The sequence below is a fragment of the Limulus polyphemus genome, unplaced genomic scaffold, assembly GCF_000517525.1.
Source record: "Limulus polyphemus unplaced genomic scaffold, Limulus_polyphemus-2.1.2 Scaffold1525, whole genome shotgun sequence".
Taxonomy (NCBI): domain Eukaryota; kingdom Metazoa; phylum Arthropoda; class Merostomata; order Xiphosura; family Limulidae; genus Limulus; species Limulus polyphemus.
In genome coordinates, this window is record NW_013667135.1 from 187,150 (window position 1) to 207,440 (window position 20,291).

A 20,291-nucleotide genomic window follows, 5' to 3' on the forward strand; every position below is an offset into this window, starting at 1 on the left:
TCTCAAACAACAGCTGCAAGGTTCACGGATTACATGTTGTAAAACAACGATAAATCTCTGTTTTGTATTTATTATTTTTATTATACTGTTGTCGGAAGAAATCAAATATGTTATGTATTATTTTGATTTGAATATCAAGTACTATGTATGCATTTCGAAACAGATTATTCACAGTGTTTGAAAAAGTAATATGAGTTTATTTTATCAGATTTGTCTAGATGGTGGCCTTTCTTTACATGGAAACTCACATTTAGCCTTTTCCACTCGCTTGCTGCCGAACATGAGCATTAATTTGTCACCTGTCAGATTAGGTGTTTTGGTGTTTATTTTCAAATCAAGTTGAAGGTATATTAGAAATAGTAGCTCTAGCTTTAAGGAAAAATTTAAAATTGTTAGTTCTGTTGTATTCAAAAATGTCTTGTTTCTGTTTTATAACATTTCAACTTAGTATGGTTGCTGGTGGGTTAGCAATTAACTTGAGTGCTTACAAAGTTAAATAAACAACGATTTTCAGTTGTGGACACAATGCAGATTGAAACAAGCCAAATTAGTATGTATTCTTGTTAGAAAATCAAGATTTTGCGACCAAGAAAATAATTTTCTCTGTTGCCCCAGTGTATTTGGTCAATAGTTTCGTAGAGATATGTGAACTTAACTGGGAACAAAAAAAAAACCGCATGTAATGTTTCAGGTTTATGTGTGTAATTATTGACATATATTTAAATAATTACCTTCTTTGTATTTAAAAGAACATGAGTTTACTCTTTACTATTAGTATGATATTCTTATTTTCTTGTATATGGAATCAGGTTAATAATGTAGTTTTTTAATTGAAACTAAAAGCACAGTAAAAATCAGTAGACACGTGTTAAAGTTCTAAAAATAATACATAAAAAACAAGTCATTTTTTACGGATAGTTAGTGTAGTTTACAAAGATCAAATATAAAATAGAGAAAACAACAAAAAAAAAATAGTAGAACTTGAAGCAGGAACGAATTCTAGTATCTCCAATAATACAGCGCCAAACCTATAAATAAGTTTCTTTTGTTACGTACATTAATGTACTTATTCAAATACATGTGCTTGACTTCGTGACGGTAGAGAAAAATCGACCCCTGCAAGAGAGTTAGACAAATGAATACAGACTCGTTTATTTATAGTTTGAGCCAGGCCGCATACCGTGTCAAGTCATACAACACAGTCGGCTAATATTATACAATCACGATATTTAATCTGTAATCACATATTTGCATGAAGTTATGAAAAGTCAGTTTCCACAGTACGAGAGATCTGTTTTCATGACAACCTGTCGCTTCAGCAATAACGTAAGTATGCCCCTGCAATTGCATGGAGCCACAATCTTAACTACAGTTATAGGGAAATAAATGTAGGCGGCTTAATTACTTTTCACGAGGGTGGAGTATCTTTTGTATTATGTCACTGCGCTTCAGATTTCTGTTTGATTTTCAGCAAATATGAAAATATATTCAGTGAAAACTGATCATATCTTCTTCGAGCCGAGAGGAATGCAGTGATTTCTTGAATTCAATATGGACTGATGCTTGTTCATTAACTGGCTCCTGTAGCAGATCTAAAAGGGATTGAAAGGACACGTGCAGACACGTTAAGAACCTTGTCCAATTAATCATACAAATATCCTACATGTATAACCATCGGAACGTGCCGGTTTTTATCTATATACTTTCGAAATGTTGTTATAACAATAACTGACGATTAAAAAGTGAGCTTTTGCCCTTGAAGATTATATCAGGAAATCCAATATACCCTATTATAACTATCATATGCCATAGCTTAATGCACCTGTTTATATGACGTTTATGATAAAGTATTAAGTTCAACTTTCTATTTTTGGAAATTAAAATCTAGATCTGATTTGTGACAAATGAAAAAATTGCATCAAAGAAATATTAACTGACTACAAACTGAAATTAACGTCTTTATTACGTCGTTCCTCAAGTCACTGTAAAAGTGCATTCAAATTTTGATAGAGCAAAATTGAAAATGAAACATAAAATCTCAAAGGATTTTCCTTTAGAGATATCGATGAAAAACAAGTACAGTTTTAAGAAGTCTTTTGACGATTTAAAATATAAAGACAACGTTGTATTTTATCCGAAGACAATAAACAATGTTGATATATATATGTATAACTGAAATGACATCGCTGTTTGTCTTATTATTATGCTATTTTTTTTACCATGACGACAACCCTCATATTCAGGATTGCAAGTCCGATTTTCGACAACTTTTCTATAGATGTTGGAAGTGCAACGTTAATGTTTTCTTTTTACTTTATGAATAACGTATACATGGAAATGTACATGGTCGTCATTGAAGTTTCGAAATAATATTTGAACAACGGTGATCCAGAAGTGTGAAAGGACTTTTAGTCTACTCATGGTCTCTGGTTATTAACAGTTTAAATGAGATGAAAACGCTTTCTCCTTTGCTGAACGTTGTGCTGTTTGTCTACTCATGATTTTGATAAAACTCGTAAATTTTTAAGTTTCTTTAGATGCTTTAGAAACATAAATGTTTAAACTCTAGTTTAGAAAAAAAATCATACAGCTATTTAGAAAAATAGATACACAACAAACAAGAACAAAATAAAATTTCAAACGAAATTTATTTTACTCACACAATCATGGAATATTTTTATACGCATACTGTGATTAGTTATGGATACATTAGTTAAGCTGTATCAAGTATAGGTAAATAGACAAGCCTTGTGTTGAGGTAATCAAGTAATCCTAATCTGGTTACGTTTACCGTGTGATGACCGTACTTAATACTTGTAAAGCGGAATAACTATTAATTGTATTAAAACCAGCTATGTACGTTCAAAAGGGCACACTTATTTAATCGTAATTTTAGATTTATAATATATTTCCAGGATGATCGTTAGGACATTCTGTGGGTCTTACGTCTGCTTACGTTAGTTTACAGATCCTAACAACTAGTATCAAACGTGAGAACGTTACAATAGAGTTTAATGAGCGAGGTATTTTTCAGAAGAGGACCCATAGAGTGTTGAGAGAGCGCACCTATAAAATGTAATCTCTCTTTAAGAAGCATCCTTTGGGGAATGATATTGTAACTTAAAAATCACGATCAAATATGGTTTCGAAAACCCATATATAAACCAACAATCGTCATCTGGTGGGAAATAAACCTAATGAAACAGACTAGAAATAAAATTAAAATATAGAAGACATGGCCAATGGGGACGATAAATAAAATTTGTCTCCATTCATAGGAATTCCAGCCCCATAACACATAATACGTACCAAAGTAATTTTTTAAATTATAATTCCAAATATGCAAAATAAGAAATAAAAAAGAATAGTTTACCTATAAATTCAACAATAAATATAATAGCCAACCTATCTGGTTTGACGTTCTATATAATCATGAATATTGCCTGATACTTGCTAGAAACTCAAGGTTAACTCCTCGTAAGTAACACTGGTAAAAATACACGCATGACATAAATCAAACATACAAGTGTTTAAAATGTTATTCCGAATTATTACAATAAATAAACATTATAGGATAATATATGTTTTTCACCTAGTTGTTTGATTGAAATAAAAAAATATCGAATTTTCAGATTTCTGTTGTTTGACGTTCTCTTTATTTACGATGTTAAAGTCAAATTACCTGTTATATTATCTAATGATATATATATATGATACATAGTTAACTGTGTAGTGTTAACGAGACGAATGTTTATTTCTTAAGTAAAGGGCAACTCAAAATATTATTTCGATTTTAAAAGTAACCAAGTCGAACTTTAAATGACCACTTTTTTTTCTTTACTGTACAATGCAGAATAAATGGAAGTTCCATATCATTCATATTACATTAACACAATGTAGATATTCTGTTTTCATTGAATTGTATACAATTCAGACTTTTTTTTTTACTATCTCTCTCTAAGTTAAGAAACGCGTACCTATCTGTTTATAGAGAGAGGGGGTATATATAACCATCAGTGATTGGTTAAAATCTTATATTTTCAGTGCTATCCCGAACATGAATTTAAACTGAGTGTTTATGTCATATGTAATAGTGGCATTTTTCATGCTATTACATTAAATTAAAACTTTGTCCACACTATAAAATGTATGAGTGTAAATACTTAGCTAAACATTTTTCTGACTACATTGAAAGATGTTCTTGGTGGGTTGATTCCAAACAAAGCTTTCCGGTGCCTTTATTTTAAAATTCTAAAAACAGATTCGAACTGCTTGCGATATCTGGAAATTAACTGAACACTATCGTGGTCGAATTTATTATAATTTCCAGGATGTGAGGGAGTAAAATCCAAACCCCAATCCAAAATCCCAAACAAAACATGGTAGTGGCTGCACATGTTGCACAAACAAGATCTGGTTCCTGAGCTCTATAACGCCGTTTTATCCGCGGTTTTTGCGAATTCTGTCAATCAAGATAGCCGAGAAATGCTCAACGAAGCTTATTTGCTGCTTTAAAGTGGTTAGGTGAGGAATCTGCCCGACATGAACACGTCTACTATTTTGTGCAAAATGAACACAGTTCGGCCAACCCCTAAACTCCACACCTTTATAACCGAATAATATTGAGAGGTGAGTTCTTTTGGTAGTAAAGTGGTTTTGGGGGTTAAAAGATCATACCCTTTATTGTTGTAGATTTTTGGACTCTGACTTCAATACTGGAAATCGTGACACCATTCTGTACCCACACAACTCCCTGAATTCAGTCTCATTAACTCGCAGATTGGGTGTTACAAGTTAGGATAACTCTACTACATAATTTATGGGCGTGGCCTAGTAGTTTGCAAGCTACAGTTCAAACGTCCAAAGTTCGATCCATGATACACTGCTGAACGATCTCTGCTCTTTCATTTATGGAGACGTTATACGTGTGACAGTCAATCTCACTTTCACTCTATTTGTTCTAAATTAGAAATAGGTACGCCAGGTCTTTCAGATCTCTGGAATGGGCATTTAGCCTACATGTCGCACATATTGCATTTCAAGTTGAAAATATAAAAAACTAAAAAATTAGCACGAAAACATGATGTGTCGAAACAAATTTTTTGTATATGGTATACTTGTTTATATTCACTACATATATATATATATAGACATACAAGTTAGTGTAACAACGTGAGCTTCTAGAAACGCTATTAATGCCCACTAAAAGATAATTGATCTAGCAGGACTACATCTGAAAACAAAAAAACGGCATATACTAGCATGATCTTCAGACGTCCGGTTAACTTGTAATTTATACTACCTCCAGTCTGTGTGAAAGTCTTACTATACAATTCTGTTTTTCTCACATATAAGACACATAATTTCTTGTTTGCAGCCAAAGCCCCCCTTGAATTTCTGAAACAAAAGTCCTCGTGAATTTATTATTCATGACTACTGAAGGTGAGGTGGACTTTAGACTAGAACTAACTTGAACAAATAATATTTGTTAAGGTGATTTACAAAATTCCTACAGACAAACTGTTTCCTTTAGAAACACAGAATCATTCTCTTGTCTTACTTTGGTTTTATTTTGTAAGAACATTTCAGTCTCAACAAAATCTAGATGAACGAGCGTCTTTTCATGTACGCTAAGGTTTAAATTAATGTTGTTTTTTAAAAAATCTCTATTCAAGAAGATCGAATTTTGGAAAGAGCCAGTTAAAGCCGGGAGAAACAATGCTACGCTGACTTTCAACAATATTTTAATGAATTCCAGTAATACCATTGTGGTTCTTATCAGCGCTACGTTGATTTACAAAAACTCAATTCTGATTTTGCGTATAATGAGTACTGGAAATAAAATATTTAGGTATATTTGACTCACTGGCAAACTTCGTTAGCTGTGCAGAAGAATGAACATTATCATCTTTCATAGGTTCAAAACAGAACTTCTCTTTGTGTAGAGTTTCTTCTGGTTCCTCTGGCGTGTCTCTTCTAACCAGATCCATTAGATCATTCTTATCTAATTCTAGATGTTCCGAAATGTGTTTGTCGTTGTTAGCATTCAAATACGTAACCTTTCCTACAAAGTTTCGAATCTCATCAAACGCCCTTTCAGCCTTGCTGTCTTGTTTTAAAGAATTTTCATAAAGGTTCAACCCGCCGGTTTCATGTTTTTTTAAATGTCGATCCAGGTTGGTTTGTTGACCAAAACTGCGATCACAAAGCAGACAATTGAACGGCTTCTCTTTATTGTGAATATTCCGAACATGACGTTGGAGGTTGGAGGAAATACTGAATGATCTTTCACAGTATTTACATTTGTACGGCTGTTCTCCTGTGTGGGTTCGAAGATGGCGAGTAAGATTAGCAGAACGAGGGAATACTTTATCACAGAATTTACATGAGTAGCCATTTTTGTTTTTGTTTAATTGTTGAAAAAGTATATCACCCATTTGGTTCTCCATCTTCTCGAAGTGATTTCTCCGGGGGTCTAAAGAAACACTGGTACCAAAAACAGGATGACTTAAGAATGCTGGTCTTTGTAAAAATAGAGATGGTAATCTAGATGGACAAGGAAGGACAGAGTGTTTTTGTTGGAGGCCATTAATTTTTCCCAAGATTATTGGATGCACAGGTCTAGGATAAGTCGCATGAAATGATGGTTGAGACAAAGACTGTGTATTGTTTCTGGAGACGATAGTGTTTATGAGCCGAAGCTTTGTACTTTCCTGAAACTGAAATTCAGTTTCTTCGGCTTTTTCTAAAGAAATTTTTGTCTTAAGGATGCGCAAATCAAGAGGCTCTTCTCTTTGAGATTTTTTATCTGTTTCGTGACTTCTGGTAATTTGCTGTTCTTTTGAAGAAATATTCATCTGAGAAAGATCATAAAGTTTTTCGGAAGAATCGGATGTCGGAAGTTTTATTTGCCAGGCCTGAATTTTACTACTTTCTCTCACAACTGGTAGCTTACTAACAGGACAATTTCGGTTTGAATTAAACAATAGGTCAGGTACACTGTAATTTTGGGTAAACAAGGGCGTTTTTGCATTGTCATCACCACTAATGTATTCATCTTCCGTAGTAGAGAATTCCTCCAAATCCCTGTTTGATGCCATTTCCTCTGAAATATCAAATTCCAAGGTCTCCAAACACATCTCTTTCTCTTGCTGTAAAAACGTTGGTCTTTGGATGTTAGGCGGTTGGTTCTTAGGACCAGGATGTTTTTCTGGACTGCATGAAGCATGAAATGTCAAAGATGTGTTTGAAGTGAATGGTGTAGGATCTAAATAAAAGGGACATGGCCCAGTGAGGCTTCTACGCGAAAGCAAAGGGTCACTATAAAAAGCGGATGAGTAGAATGACAGCCTAGGGTAGAACAAAAGCTGGTTGGTTTGTGGCACTATATTCAGAGAATCAGAACACTTGCTGGTCTCTACGTTTTGACCAGTAGAATGACCCTCAGAAAAACAAGAATAAATTGCAGAATTCTGAGCAGATGTCAGCACTGTGACATCACAATATCTTTTATGTTTAGATAGTGACGTCATTGTTGAAAACGCTTGACCACATTTATGGCATTTAACTTTCATGCGACAGTTAGCATGCATCCTTTTGTGTCGGCATAAATTAGAGAACTGTGTGTAAGCTTTAAAACAAACTTCACACCGGAACGGCTTAACACTACTGTGAATGTGCGTATGCTGTTTCAAACCACTAGAGGTCGCAAATGTTTTCCCACACTTTAAGCAAACATGAGAACGCGCGCCAATGTGCTGGGACCGGATGTGACGTTGTAAGTTACTGGGATCGGTAAATATTTTTTTACAGTTTTCACAAATGTAAAAACGCTTATCATCGTTCGATACCTGATGGCGAATTAAATTGTTTTTCCAGTTAAATACCTTCGGACACTGGTCACATATATATTCTTTGTCACTTTGTACTAAGTCGCTACACCAATGAGAAGAAATATCCAAGTCGTTGAAACTGGAAAAAACAAAACGTTAATAATATTACAGTGATTTTCACGTCAAATACTGTTTTCTATTTATGTTTTTAAATATTGAATCTGTTAGTTGTACAACTAGATAGAAAAATTATCCTCTACCAAGAAATGCTTATTTTATTCCCGATCACGGAAAGTTCACTTTATACTCGTTAAAAAAATCTTTGGAGATTTCTTGCTATAATTTTGTTAGTTTATAATCCGGGTAGGATTTATTTCAAAAAATAAAAGTAGCTAAACCTCATTATTATTTAAATTTTAAGAATAAGCTGGGTTTTTTTTTGTCTTTTTATTTGGCCAATTTCAATTGAAGTAGCTGTCAAAGTGTAACTCTTGAAATATACTTGTTTTATGAACGAGATCCATATTTAAATCTAAGTCTCTTACTAAATTATTTCACAACAACAAAACTAAATATATAGCTGTAAAATAATGAGGGAAGAACTGGGTAAGTTTAGTACTTAACTCTATAAGTCGTCACAAACAACATGGTCTGTATGTTTAGTTTTCTACTTAAGAAAGTTGCTCATTTCTAATGGAAGCAGACAGAACGAAATACATACCATTAAGAATATTAAGCTAAGTAATATAACCTTCCATTCAGCACAAACCTAGCATTATATCTTCACCTCATTGTCCTCACCAAGTGATTTTTGAGTTTATCGTATACTTAGAAATACTGATATGATATGCCTTAACCACACCTTTTCTCATATAAACTGAATACAGATACTGATTACTTCATGATGATAATTTCAAGCCTTTACAGAATTTTATTGTATTTGGAGTTTTTTGCTTTCTATTTCAACGCTGTTTACGTTTCATAACTTCTCATAAATGTACCTCTGCGTGTCAGAAAGTTGGTCAAATATTCCTTCATCGCTCATTTCAGTAGAATGTTCGTTGTTGGTTCGCAGAAGAGCTCTCTCTTCCGTCCACGAGATTGGTATTACTGGAGGAGGTAATGATTGGATGAAGAATGAATAGAGTTGGTTTTTGAGACTAGATCTGGGGAGTGGTGTTTCACTACTAGAGCTGCAAGCAGTGACATTTGTAAATGTTTGACCTAAAAATTAAAACAAAAATTATAGTTTTTCACACCTCATAGAAAATATAAATCAATAAGGGAACTTTTTAAATTTACACATCATACACTCAAGCAACTTACTGTGATGTTTAGAAAGGTCTTGGTCGCTAGTGAGGTTAATTTGTTCTTCTAGGATCATTTCTGCAGCTGAAATGATAAGTTCGGTTGATTCTTCCAAAGGTATAGAAACCTCCAGATACAACTGAAGAAAAGAAAAGAAACGTTAAAAGAAATTGGGCCTTACATTTTTTCATGTGTGTTGTTCTGAATCCTGCTGACATTATTACGAATATGTTCCTACGAACCTGGGTAAGCTGAAGATGACACGGTTCATAGGAAGTAATTTGTTTTTTATTGGATTTCACGCAAAGCTACACAAAGGCTATATCTACACTAGTCTTATCTAATTTTGATATGATAGACTAGAAGGGAAACAACTATTCGATACCACCAACCCGTGGGCTACTCTTGTCAGACCATATAGTGGAAGTTAACTGTCAACCGTTAGCACACCCACGGCTTCAAAGTCCATAATGTGTTTTTGCAGTAAGGAGACGCGAAAGAAAACATCTAGCTCCACAGTCCATCATGCTAAGAGCTGGGTGGTGCTCTAAAAGGAAATGTAATTTAATTTTGTTTGACGTGTTTTAGAATGTCGCGCAAACTACACAAGGGTTATCTACGCACATACGTCCGTAGGTATGAACTGATAGACTAGAGGGAATGCAGTTATTCAACTCTTGGGTTATTCTTCTCTGGCTGAATGGTAAGATTTGGCCATTACTCGTATGGAACACCCACATCTTCAAAGTATAGAGCACGTATTTGCGGGAACGGAAGGCAGATCATGATCCCCAGACTCATAGTATAGGTATACTAACCAGTAGACCACACCTGGACCAAAGGTTGTTTATTTATTTATTTAAATTTCCATCCACAAGAATCTCAAGTGTAAATGACATTTGTAGTTTTATTTTCAACCTGAACAGCTCGTGACTTTATGCGAAGTATGGGCTAAACGGCGATGTCAGAGATCCCTAAAGTGCACGTAGAGTAATTTCTGATTTAGAACTTCTAGCCTGAGGAAATTAAACCAATTAACAGCACTAGCCGTCTAAGATGTTGATATTCTATTATAATGCTTTTTTTTCCTAGATGAAATTGTGGAGCTTATTTAGAGGCATGCCGCGGCTCGAACCTTGAAGCTTCTCACTCGCAGCTCGCCACCAGGACCACCTTCAAATAAAGAAAATATCTCTACTAAAACATCCGCTGGTATCTATTCCATAGTGTTTAATCTGTATTACTTTGGTAAACATGACTAGCGGTGTTAATTTTTCATATTATCAAGTTATTGAACTGTAAGTTTTATCAAAAATTTATTGTTTACTCCAGACTTTTCTAATGCCTATACATATATTTCAATGAAATGTATTATAAAACTTGCGTGATAAAGACAGTTGATATTTTTTGAAAACTTAAATATTGCGCCCCTTGTGGCTCAGCGGTAAGTCTGAGAACTTAGATCGCTAAAACCCGGGATTTGATACTCGTAGTGGACACACCATAGATAAACCATTGTGTAACTTTATGCTTAACAAAAAGCAAACAAACCTAAATATTGCGTATACGCATTTGAAAGATAACTTTTTACAGATGTAATCTTTTAAATGACAAATATAAAAATCAACCTAAAGGACGCTAATAAAGTTTCTATGGCGAGATCAGACACTTTACAGTTGCCAGGTTTCTTTTTCTTTTGGTTGCTCTTTTAAACTTCATTGACAAGATATGACTGGTATGAGGGAATATTGGAATTTGGGAGCGTCCATAGATGGCCAAAACACGAAAACACATGGTTTAATGTAATTATTGGTATGATAATTTAGCGTGTCATCAAAGATTTCTTTCATTCGAGTAGCTTATAACACAACTTTTTAATCTTTATATGAAAACAATTATTCTTTTAATTATCTCTAAAAGACCAGTAAACCTTTTGTAAATACCTTACCTTTCCATTTTCATACACCAAACAAGTATTACTGGCTACCATGTCGTCAGCACGACGCACGAGATTCGTCCAATGGCCTGACGGTCTGGTAGCAGTGCAAAGCCAACCTCTCAATTTTCCACACTGTTCTACCACCTGTAAAAAACTCAGAATCACTAAATTCACATCAAAGAAAAGTGTCATCGAACGCTGGATAATAATCTAAAAACATGTCCATAGCAACGAATGTTTCTTCATGTTTCTTTTTTGTCAAAAACTATTCTGACAATATTTTACTCATCTGTGACCAACATCATTATATACCTGGATCAGCAGAAACTTGCACAATGCAAGGTGTGTCCTTGAAAATTCGTAAAATGGAGGGAGGTTTTATTGAAACTAAAAGGTGTAGCAGTTTGAGTTGTTAAAAAGTGCCCTTTGGTGGAACACTCGCCCGGCATGTGACAGGCCTATTGTTCAAATTGGAGGCGAGGAAATAAATTTTGAAAAAAATAAATCCCACAACTACAGGCTGTATTTTCCACTTCCTGTATCACAATTTGACGGCAGGCTAAAGAGAATGTAAATAGCGTTTACCTTCATGAGTAGCATCGAGAACTTTATTTCAATTCGATAATAGAGTAACGGTCCCATTCAGTTAAATGTCAAAAACTTTGAAAAATAATAAATCACTTTTTTTTTATTCCTCTAAACTCCCAGTGGAGCATAAGGCCGTCCCAACACCTCACCAACGGAAAGTTGTTGTTGCAGTTACTTGTAGCAGGTTGGTTTTTACGGGGTGGAGTTGCTAGCCCCGCGCCCAACCCTCCTCCTTTCTCATCCTGGACCAGGCAAAGGCGGAGGTTGGCATGTTTGGTGTGACGGGGATTCGAACCCGCGACCCTCAGATTACGAGTCGAGCGCCCTAACCACCTGGCCATGCCAGCCTATAAATCACTTTAGTGCCACAGAAATCGTATTATTCACATATTTTTCTGAAGAAACTTCTCTCCTACAATATCATTAAACTGTGCGAGTTGTTGTTGTTTTTTCAAAACCATGTGTTTCTACCTGTAAATGGTGTATATATATTCGTCCCAGACGAATGGAAAATAAATTTCTGTTTTTTGTCCAAATGTACATTACTGAAAGATGGATATATTGTGTTTTCTATCTCTATCTCTGAGGCTTTTGTTGTTACCACCTTGAAAACATAACGGCCATTTCAACGTTTTGGTCAAACGAGACAACAATACACGATTTTCGTCAGCATACACGAAATGAACTTTTTATTTACGAGTGAGTCCCCCGAAGCCGATAACATCATAATTGTTATGTGTACGATTTCTGTAAAGGGCAAAAACAACAACGAAAAATAAAAACTTACAGGATGTCTAATTATAAAATAGCCTTTACTGACTGATGTGCCTCTAATTCCGTGGCCTGAAATCCAATCTTATGAATATCAGTCGATTTTATAAAATCGCAGGTTCTATTTCCGTTTTCGAATAACGCAAAAAATTAAGGATAGATTTAAAAGATGGCGATTTGAAGATGAGTGATTGAGATCACGTGATTTTTTTTTTCTGTTTCTAAACAGAACAGATGAAAGTTCGTGATGTTTTTGATAAACCATAGCATTTATAAATCCCGAAATAAAACGTTAATGTTAATAAATAATTTGATATTACGGAAGAAGGGTAATAAATGTGAGCGTGATAAAGAGACAATCTTTGGTGGAACGGGTACACTAATTTCCATGGTGAAAGATTTAATTTGCAACTGAGGCTAAATGAGATGGTTATAAAGCAACATTTTTAGTGAGTTTTCAGATTTGAAGATGTAATTCTGCGATAGCTCAAAACCTTAAAAGCAATAAATTTAAACAAACAAACATTAGACATACAAAAGGTTATAATGGAAATAAGCTGATATTACGAAACTTGTTGTTATGTTTTTACCATGTGCAATTTAGTCTTAGGAACTACCCCTGGGCAATCGTTTAAATTTAAATTATAGTGTAGTAATGTGTGCACCAAAACGTGAGGAAGCAATGTAGGAATGGATATGGTGTAATAAAACTCTCTGTACAACCTCACAAGGGGGCGCGTTCAATATCTGGTTCATGACTACTGCGTTTATTCTTTATATTCTGTATACAATAAGCCAGATGGAATAAACTTAGTTATGCTTATCATAGGATGACTAGATGTTTCTGTGAATCGAATTATTGAAGGCAATACATGTCTGTAAAGTCTGTTTATACGACTCTAGAAGAATCAGATATTCACGTGGATCCATAACTTGTGTTATTTTCTTTACAACTTGTTTCACCTTTTCCAATTGCATGAGAAGTAACAGGATTTCGTACATTAACTATATAGGTCAATTATAATACAAACATAAACAAATCCTGAGAGGTTTCTGTGTATAAACATCATGGATTTGTTATTATCTATACAAAAACTAGAAGAATCGTGGATATACTTTTGTACACTTATCCATCATTCATTCATTTCTGTTGATATGTATTTTGAAATGGCGTCCCTGTTCAAGTTATTACCTGATGTACGTCACATAGCTCTTCTTTTTGGTGATGTTTAGTATAGAAAAATGCTAACACTAGCACGTGGGTCCTATGCTATTGTTCTATTTGGTGCACTTATAACTATGGTAAGTCTGTTTGTTACACAGTTAGAAGCATTCAACAATGTCAGCCAGTCAGTGATATTAAAAAGTTTGTGGTTTTGTAAATCTTTTGTATCTGCTCTGTTGACTTTCTCAGTGGTTCTATGACTTGTAATTTTGTATGTGGTTTGTTTATCCCCTAAAAATATTTCTCAAATACTTTTTAAGATCTATTATCTGGTGGTTAAAGGTGTATATGAGTAAATAATTTGAATTGTATGTATTGTGTATACCTACTGTAAGTACCACCGTACCTAAGATATTTGTCGGATTTCCTGTTGTTTGGCAACTAATGATAATAATATATATTCATAACCATATTATCAGTTTAATACCTACCTACATATCTACCTATCGAAAAAGAACATCAAGTGACTCAAGTTTCATGAAGTTCTTCTGAGTTCCCCCAAATACTTTGTATTCCAACTGATGCAGAGACACGTGCACTTTTCAAGTAAAACGTCATGCACACATCAATTTTGCTTATAGTTTATTGAAGCGCCGCCCTTCGTCCTCTAGGTATGATGCCACTTCGTGTGATTATCTTAGTTAAAGTTGAACACCAGCTTACTGCAATACTGTTTTCATATTCACGAAGCTGAATGGCGATATAAAGTAGGTAACAGCCACCATCTCGTAGTACCTGTGAATATCATCTCTAAGTTACCTTTAGTAGGGGATACTTTCCCTCCCCTTCTTTAATAACTGTATTGGAAGAGAGGTTCCACTCAAGGTGATTTATTTCTACAAATACCTTATGCAGCAGCAGATCTAGTTTCTATTATAAAGTCTAAACACAACGAAGATAGGTCGTCAGAAGCCACGTGACCCCGCCGGATCTACGATATTCATCGGACTCAGGCTACTGTCCTTTGGTGACTGACATGTGAACTATTGTTCCCTGTAGAAATATTGTTAGCACCATACAACACTTACTCTGGGTATGCTTGCTTCCCTCATTGATACATTTGTTAAATCTCGCCTGTCATCAACTTCCATATTAAAATATTTTGAACTTCTTTGTTTCTAAATAATTATCATTAACTTCTGATCAAAGCAAGCTCATAGATGAAAACTATAAAAATATCCCTGTAATGAATACAGCTAATTTAAAACACCATTATTAGTTAAAACAATTAGAAAGCACTGAGTAATCAGTTAGGTATCCTCACTTTTATTGAAATTGTTGGCCGTAATCCGAATAATCTCTCACGAAGTTCGGCCAGCTTAGAATGTTTAGGTCTGACAACATGGTTTCCACAATACAATGTATGTTTAATCGCATTGTTGTACATGATGTTTTGACAGAATTATCTCAAGATTAACATATAAAAACTTTATTTATACTTTAATATATTTGTTACTTCTGGTTTTACACGAAGAGCTGGCAACATACTTTTTACATTAATGTATTTGTTAACTCTGGTTCTATATGATGGTCTAACAACGTGCTTTCCACTTTAATATATTTGTTAACTGGTTCTATATGATGAGCTGACAATGTTCTTTCCACTTTTATATATTTGTTAACTCTGGTTCTATATGATGAGCTGACAATGTTCTTTCCTCTTTTATATATTTGTTAACTCTGGTTCTATATGATGGTCTAACAACGTGCTTTCCACTTTAATATATTTGTTAACTCTGGTTCTATATGATGAGCTGACAATGTTCTTTCCACTTTTATATATTTGTCAACTCTGGTTCTATATTATGAGCTGACAACATGCTTTCCACTTTTATATATTTGATATTTCTGGTTCTATATGATGATCTGACAACATGCTTTTATATATTTGATATTTCTGGTTTTCCATGATAGTCTGACAACATGCTTTCAACTTTAATATATTTGTTATATATATCTTTGGTTATGGATGATGGGTTGATAACATGCTTTCCACTTTAATGAATTTGTTATATATATCTTTGGTTATGGATGATGGGTTGATAACATGCTTTCAACTTTAATATATTTGTTATATATATCTTTGGTTATGGATGATGGGTTGATAACATGCTTTCAACTTTAATATATTTGTTATATATATATCTTTGGTTATGGATGATGGGTTGATAACATGCTTTCCACTTTAATGAATTTGGTAGCTCTGGTTCTACATTCTCAACTTAAATATTTAATATGGAGAAGTACAATTGTTAAAACAAATGTGAAAATAACATAAATACTATTTTTCATCCAATATCTTGTTCTGTGCTTTATTTTAAACCCACTCTAAAAAAAAAGACATTATCCAACCTTACTGACTCTTGATATTTACAATATTAATTTTAGCTCTGTTTATACCCTGTTTAATATCAAATGTTACTGAGGATTGCCATTAACTTTACTTGTTACTACTAATTAAACTATATTTAAGAATAAGTATTACTTATGGTTGACAACCACTTTATTTATTAGATACGCCATTGAAATCTCAATGTTAGTTCTGCTTATATCCTCACGATGATATGAAAAGTTCATCATTACATGCTAACTAAGATATGGTTCCTTCTCATTTAATAGTTCATAAATGCCAGGGAAAATATTTCTCCTCTTTTTAGCAGTTCTTAAGTTCCTGGGAAAAGAATCTATCCCTTGTTTAACAGTTTTTTAAGCTCCAATGAAAAAATGACCTGTCTTAGTACAATAATTCATACTTTCATGAACAGGATCTACCGCTTGGTCATTTACTCTTTTGCAGAAAAAGACAAAAAAGGAAAGAAGGGTAGAAAAGAAAACATCTCTCACAGTTGACATACTACTTTAACGAGATGCTCTAATACTCTGTATTAGCGGCAATAATAACATCCTAATGAAAGGGTGGTAACCAATGAAAAGCGGAGTAGCTTACCATGTGACATTGCAGCGCACGTTATCAAACCCGCTTGAAGCTGCTATCTATATAATGTGTTAAGAACGCGACTAAAATCTCTGCTACAACAGTGTAATAATGAGAACACAATCAATCAAGGCTGTGAAACTGGATGGAACTTTATAGTAGGCTATTCCCATCTATCACTATTCTTTAATGTACTTCAGATACAATTATTACGCACAGTTTGGGTAAGTTTGGGTGCAGGAAGATTTGAGTGGTAGAAAATATAATAATTTTCAGTGTCGCAAGGAGAAGGGAACTGAAGACAACATACGGTTTTATACAAACATAATTAAATAGTACATTTTCACATGAAGTTTTTCATCAGTGCACTTTTCTCCAAAAATCACTATTTGGATCATTGTTCATGCCACTGACATACCCACATCGTGAATATGGTGTTTAGCGCCCTGTCAAAGTAGCTTGAGAATTCTCAACGGTAGGTTTACTAAATTTTTCGCAGCGATTTTTTTCCTTTAGTGACGATTCGAGACTAAAGATCACCCAGCTTTTCACTGCATAACTTAACGAAAATTAGTAAAGGCTCCATATAAGTAATTATAAATTATTATTTTAGTATTATAAATACATGTATAGACTACCTCTAAGATCCAAAGATTTAACGCCAAGTGAGAAGAATTTATTGATAACGCCTCATCAGAATGCTCAAGTTTTCTTGTTAGAAACAGGAGAGACTACGAAAAAAGGTATTTTATGAAAATAAGGAATTATTTGCGCTTATTTATAATAATACTATATGTGTACATACAGGCATAAATGATATTATACAAGGTATATATGAAACTACGGAGCTTAAAAAGTTAAGCAATCAGGGTAATGTCAATCGTAGTTAAGCAAGAGCAAGATAAGTTACTACTTACCGCTCTGCACTAATCCAAACAAAAGAAAAAATGTTTTCATATATATATATATTCTTTCAATCTCAGTTCCTTAAATAACAAAAACTAATAGGTTAAATGACATCTTCTAACTAAACTAGCAAATCAAAAACAACTTTTAAATTAAAATATCTATTCGTTATTATTATATCTTGCAAGGTGCAATAAAATACGTGAAGTTTAGTTCCCTAAAATAACAGTTAGGCATCTAATATGTTTAATCAAAATAAAAATATCTTCTTGTGTTTTGGAGTTAGAGGGGGAGATAGAAGTTTATATAAGAAACATGTAGCTTATCCAACAAAATATATTTGACCTGAAATTTATGGGTTTTCTGACAAAACAGGAGAAAACAACAAAACAGGTTTGAAGGTTATAAATATTTGATTGGGCGACAAGTTTCGTGAAGTGAGGTGAGAACGCCCCTGATGGATATTTGGAAGTACTCATCTCGAGACGAGCGACCAATATGTCAATCCTGTAGGCTTAGCACTGACGCAAACCGAGCTGTCAATGGCAGCTGATGAGACGACAACATCTCTGCAATATTAGCAACTTTTTATGGGCACTTTATTTTATCATAAAGCACTAGAATAAACTAGTAGCGATCACACTGATTATTGGGGCAGAGTCTATCGGTTCCAATACCCCGACACTTGAGCTTGCAGTATATTATTAGCTCGTTGCGTGAAAACAAAACAAACGATGTTTTACCCGAGCTACAGCCCCCCCCCCCTCCCCCACAAAGGAAAATGTGTGGCAACTTTATGTAACTCCTTACTCACTTCTGATTATTTAAAATATATCTTACATGCAAGCTTACTTTAGATAAGAAAACTGCAAAAACAGCACTTTTACCGACAGCTAGTGCCTCGGCAACAACCTAGCTATAAGCGTTGGTTTGTTATTCAATGGAGCTTTCGGCATGGTGCAGCGTTTATTTATACCCACACCTTATATTTCCAAAAAAAGCTTTAGAATATTGATCATTCCAGTTAGACCTAGCAAAGGTGCTCTACGTTGTAATATACGATAACAAAATTACAGCAAGTCAATTTTTTTACCTGAAGGCATATAAAGCTACACTGGCTAAAAGGTCATTGAGTTAATTACTCTGATAAAAGTTGATATCCTTTGAAACAGTAATCAGGTAGTGGTGTTTATTCTATAACGTGGTAATAAAACAAGGTGAACTATTAGTTGTAGATATTGCTAGTTAAAAAGAAATTCTCAAAATTCAATTAAATGCAAGAACTTCATATACAGAAAAAGCCACCCTTTGGGGTTGTGGGTGTGTTAAAAGAGTGACGCTCAATTTTCATCATTCATATAAAGTAGCTCAAGTTTTAACGGTGTTCCTATTAATTAGCTGTCTTCTATCTAATCCATGAGCTCAAAATTTTAGACGGCTAATGCAGATCGCCCTTGCATTGTTTTGCACGAATATCCGAAACTAATAATACGTTCTGATATATATATATAATAAAACAATTAAGCAAAATCAATTTTCGTACCAAAGGCATATAAAATTACATTAGCTGAAAACTCACTGACTGATAAAAGTTGATTTTATGGAAAGCAAAAATGAGTGAGAAACAATACTAAGCACACGTGTACTCACCTTCCACGATAACTTAGATGTTCGTGTTGTCTCAAGACGAGCCAGTATTGGACCGAATCTTGACCTTTTATTTATCTTATTTCTAGTCCACACACCGATCTGATAACTTAGACTACTAGGTTTAAACTGTAGTTCTTCTGGTAGAAATTGTAGTCCAGCGGAGTTAGTATCGGGAATCAAACCACTGACAACCTTTCTTGGATGCTGGCTTGAGCTTAACTCACCATTAAGCTTTCTGTCACAATCGTATAGCATGGCAGGTTCCCTGAAGTTCCCTACCATTGTCCCTAGTGCTTCCTTGCCTGGAGAGAGAACACTTTGTTAATCACATTAAAACTTAGGAACAAAACAGCATGAATACAAACTTTTAGCTATTACCAACAATGACTTTGTGTCAACATAATCTGCATTATTACTGCTGAAACGCCACCTAGTGGTACATATGAATACAGATAAATGTTCTCATTATTTGAGTTTAACGATACAAGATATGTAGAGCGCGTCAAATTTATAAAAGTTTTTGTTTTCGAAAAAAAAATATTGTGTCCAATATACGAATATTTACATGATTAGCCTGAAACTTGTGGGTTTAATTTCATTATGTCTTCCTTTGTGGAGATGAAACGCCATCATAATAAAACAATGTAAAATTTACTCATTTGAAGCTCTATTTTACTGATTCGGTATTAACAAGGTTCATACGATTAAGTTAAATATTATAGAAACGACTTTCTTAATTCGGGCTTTGTGATAGAACTCTGGATTTCGGAGCTGGCAAGCCTGGTTCGAATCTGTGCGATATCACTAAATATTCAAACACTATTTGCAGTTGATGCGTTATAAGAGTGGCAGTCAATATTTTTTTAATGAATTACCATTGGGTGCTGCTGACTGGTTGTTTCCTTCTTCTCAGTAGGAAGTATCTTATACTTGATTTCAAAGTGAGTGTACGTAAGAGGACCAAATGGTCTTGAAGGAACTTATCCTGGATGGCAAAGTGTGGGTGAGTAAGAGGACCAAATGGTCTTGAAGGAACTTATCCTGGATGGCAAAGTGAGGGTGAGTAAGAGGATCAGATGGACTTGAAGTAACTTATCCTTGATCTTGAAGTGAGTGTAAGTAAGAGGACCAGATGGT

The 20,291-nt window shown here is 34.3% G+C and overlaps 1 protein-coding gene across 1 annotated transcript; it reads right to left on the reverse strand.

The window, feature by feature from the left end:
• Nucleotides 1-5,804: 5,804 nt before the first annotated feature.
• LOC106463944 (PR domain zinc finger protein 16-like) lies at nucleotides 5,805-19,436 on the reverse strand. The gene is made up of 5 exons (XM_022391580.1): nucleotides 19,155-19,436; nucleotides 11,089-11,223; nucleotides 9,159-9,279; nucleotides 8,834-9,056; nucleotides 5,805-7,971 (listed from the first exon to the last, which is right to left on the reverse strand). The coding sequence occupies exons 1-5, from the start codon at nucleotides 19,434-19,436 to the stop codon at nucleotides 5,805-5,807; spliced, it is 2,928 nt and encodes a 975-aa protein (XP_022247288.1).
• Between the last annotated feature and the right edge of the window lie 855 nt (nucleotides 19,437-20,291).

Bases quoted from the DNA above. Each gene is read 5' to 3' on its own strand.
- LOC106463944 (XM_022391580.1), bottom strand. From the start codon at position 19,436: ATGGTAGGGAACTTCAGGGAACCTGCCATGCTATACGATTGTGACAGA. The intron at 11,224-19,154 runs GTGAGTACACGT...AGTTTTTTACAG, and splicing joins CATCTAAGTTATCGTGGAAG to GTGGTAGAACAGTGTGGAAA. The intron at 7,972-8,833 runs GTACATTTATGA...TGTTTTTTCCAG, and splicing joins CAACTTTCTGACACGCAGAG to TTTCAACGACTTGGATATTT.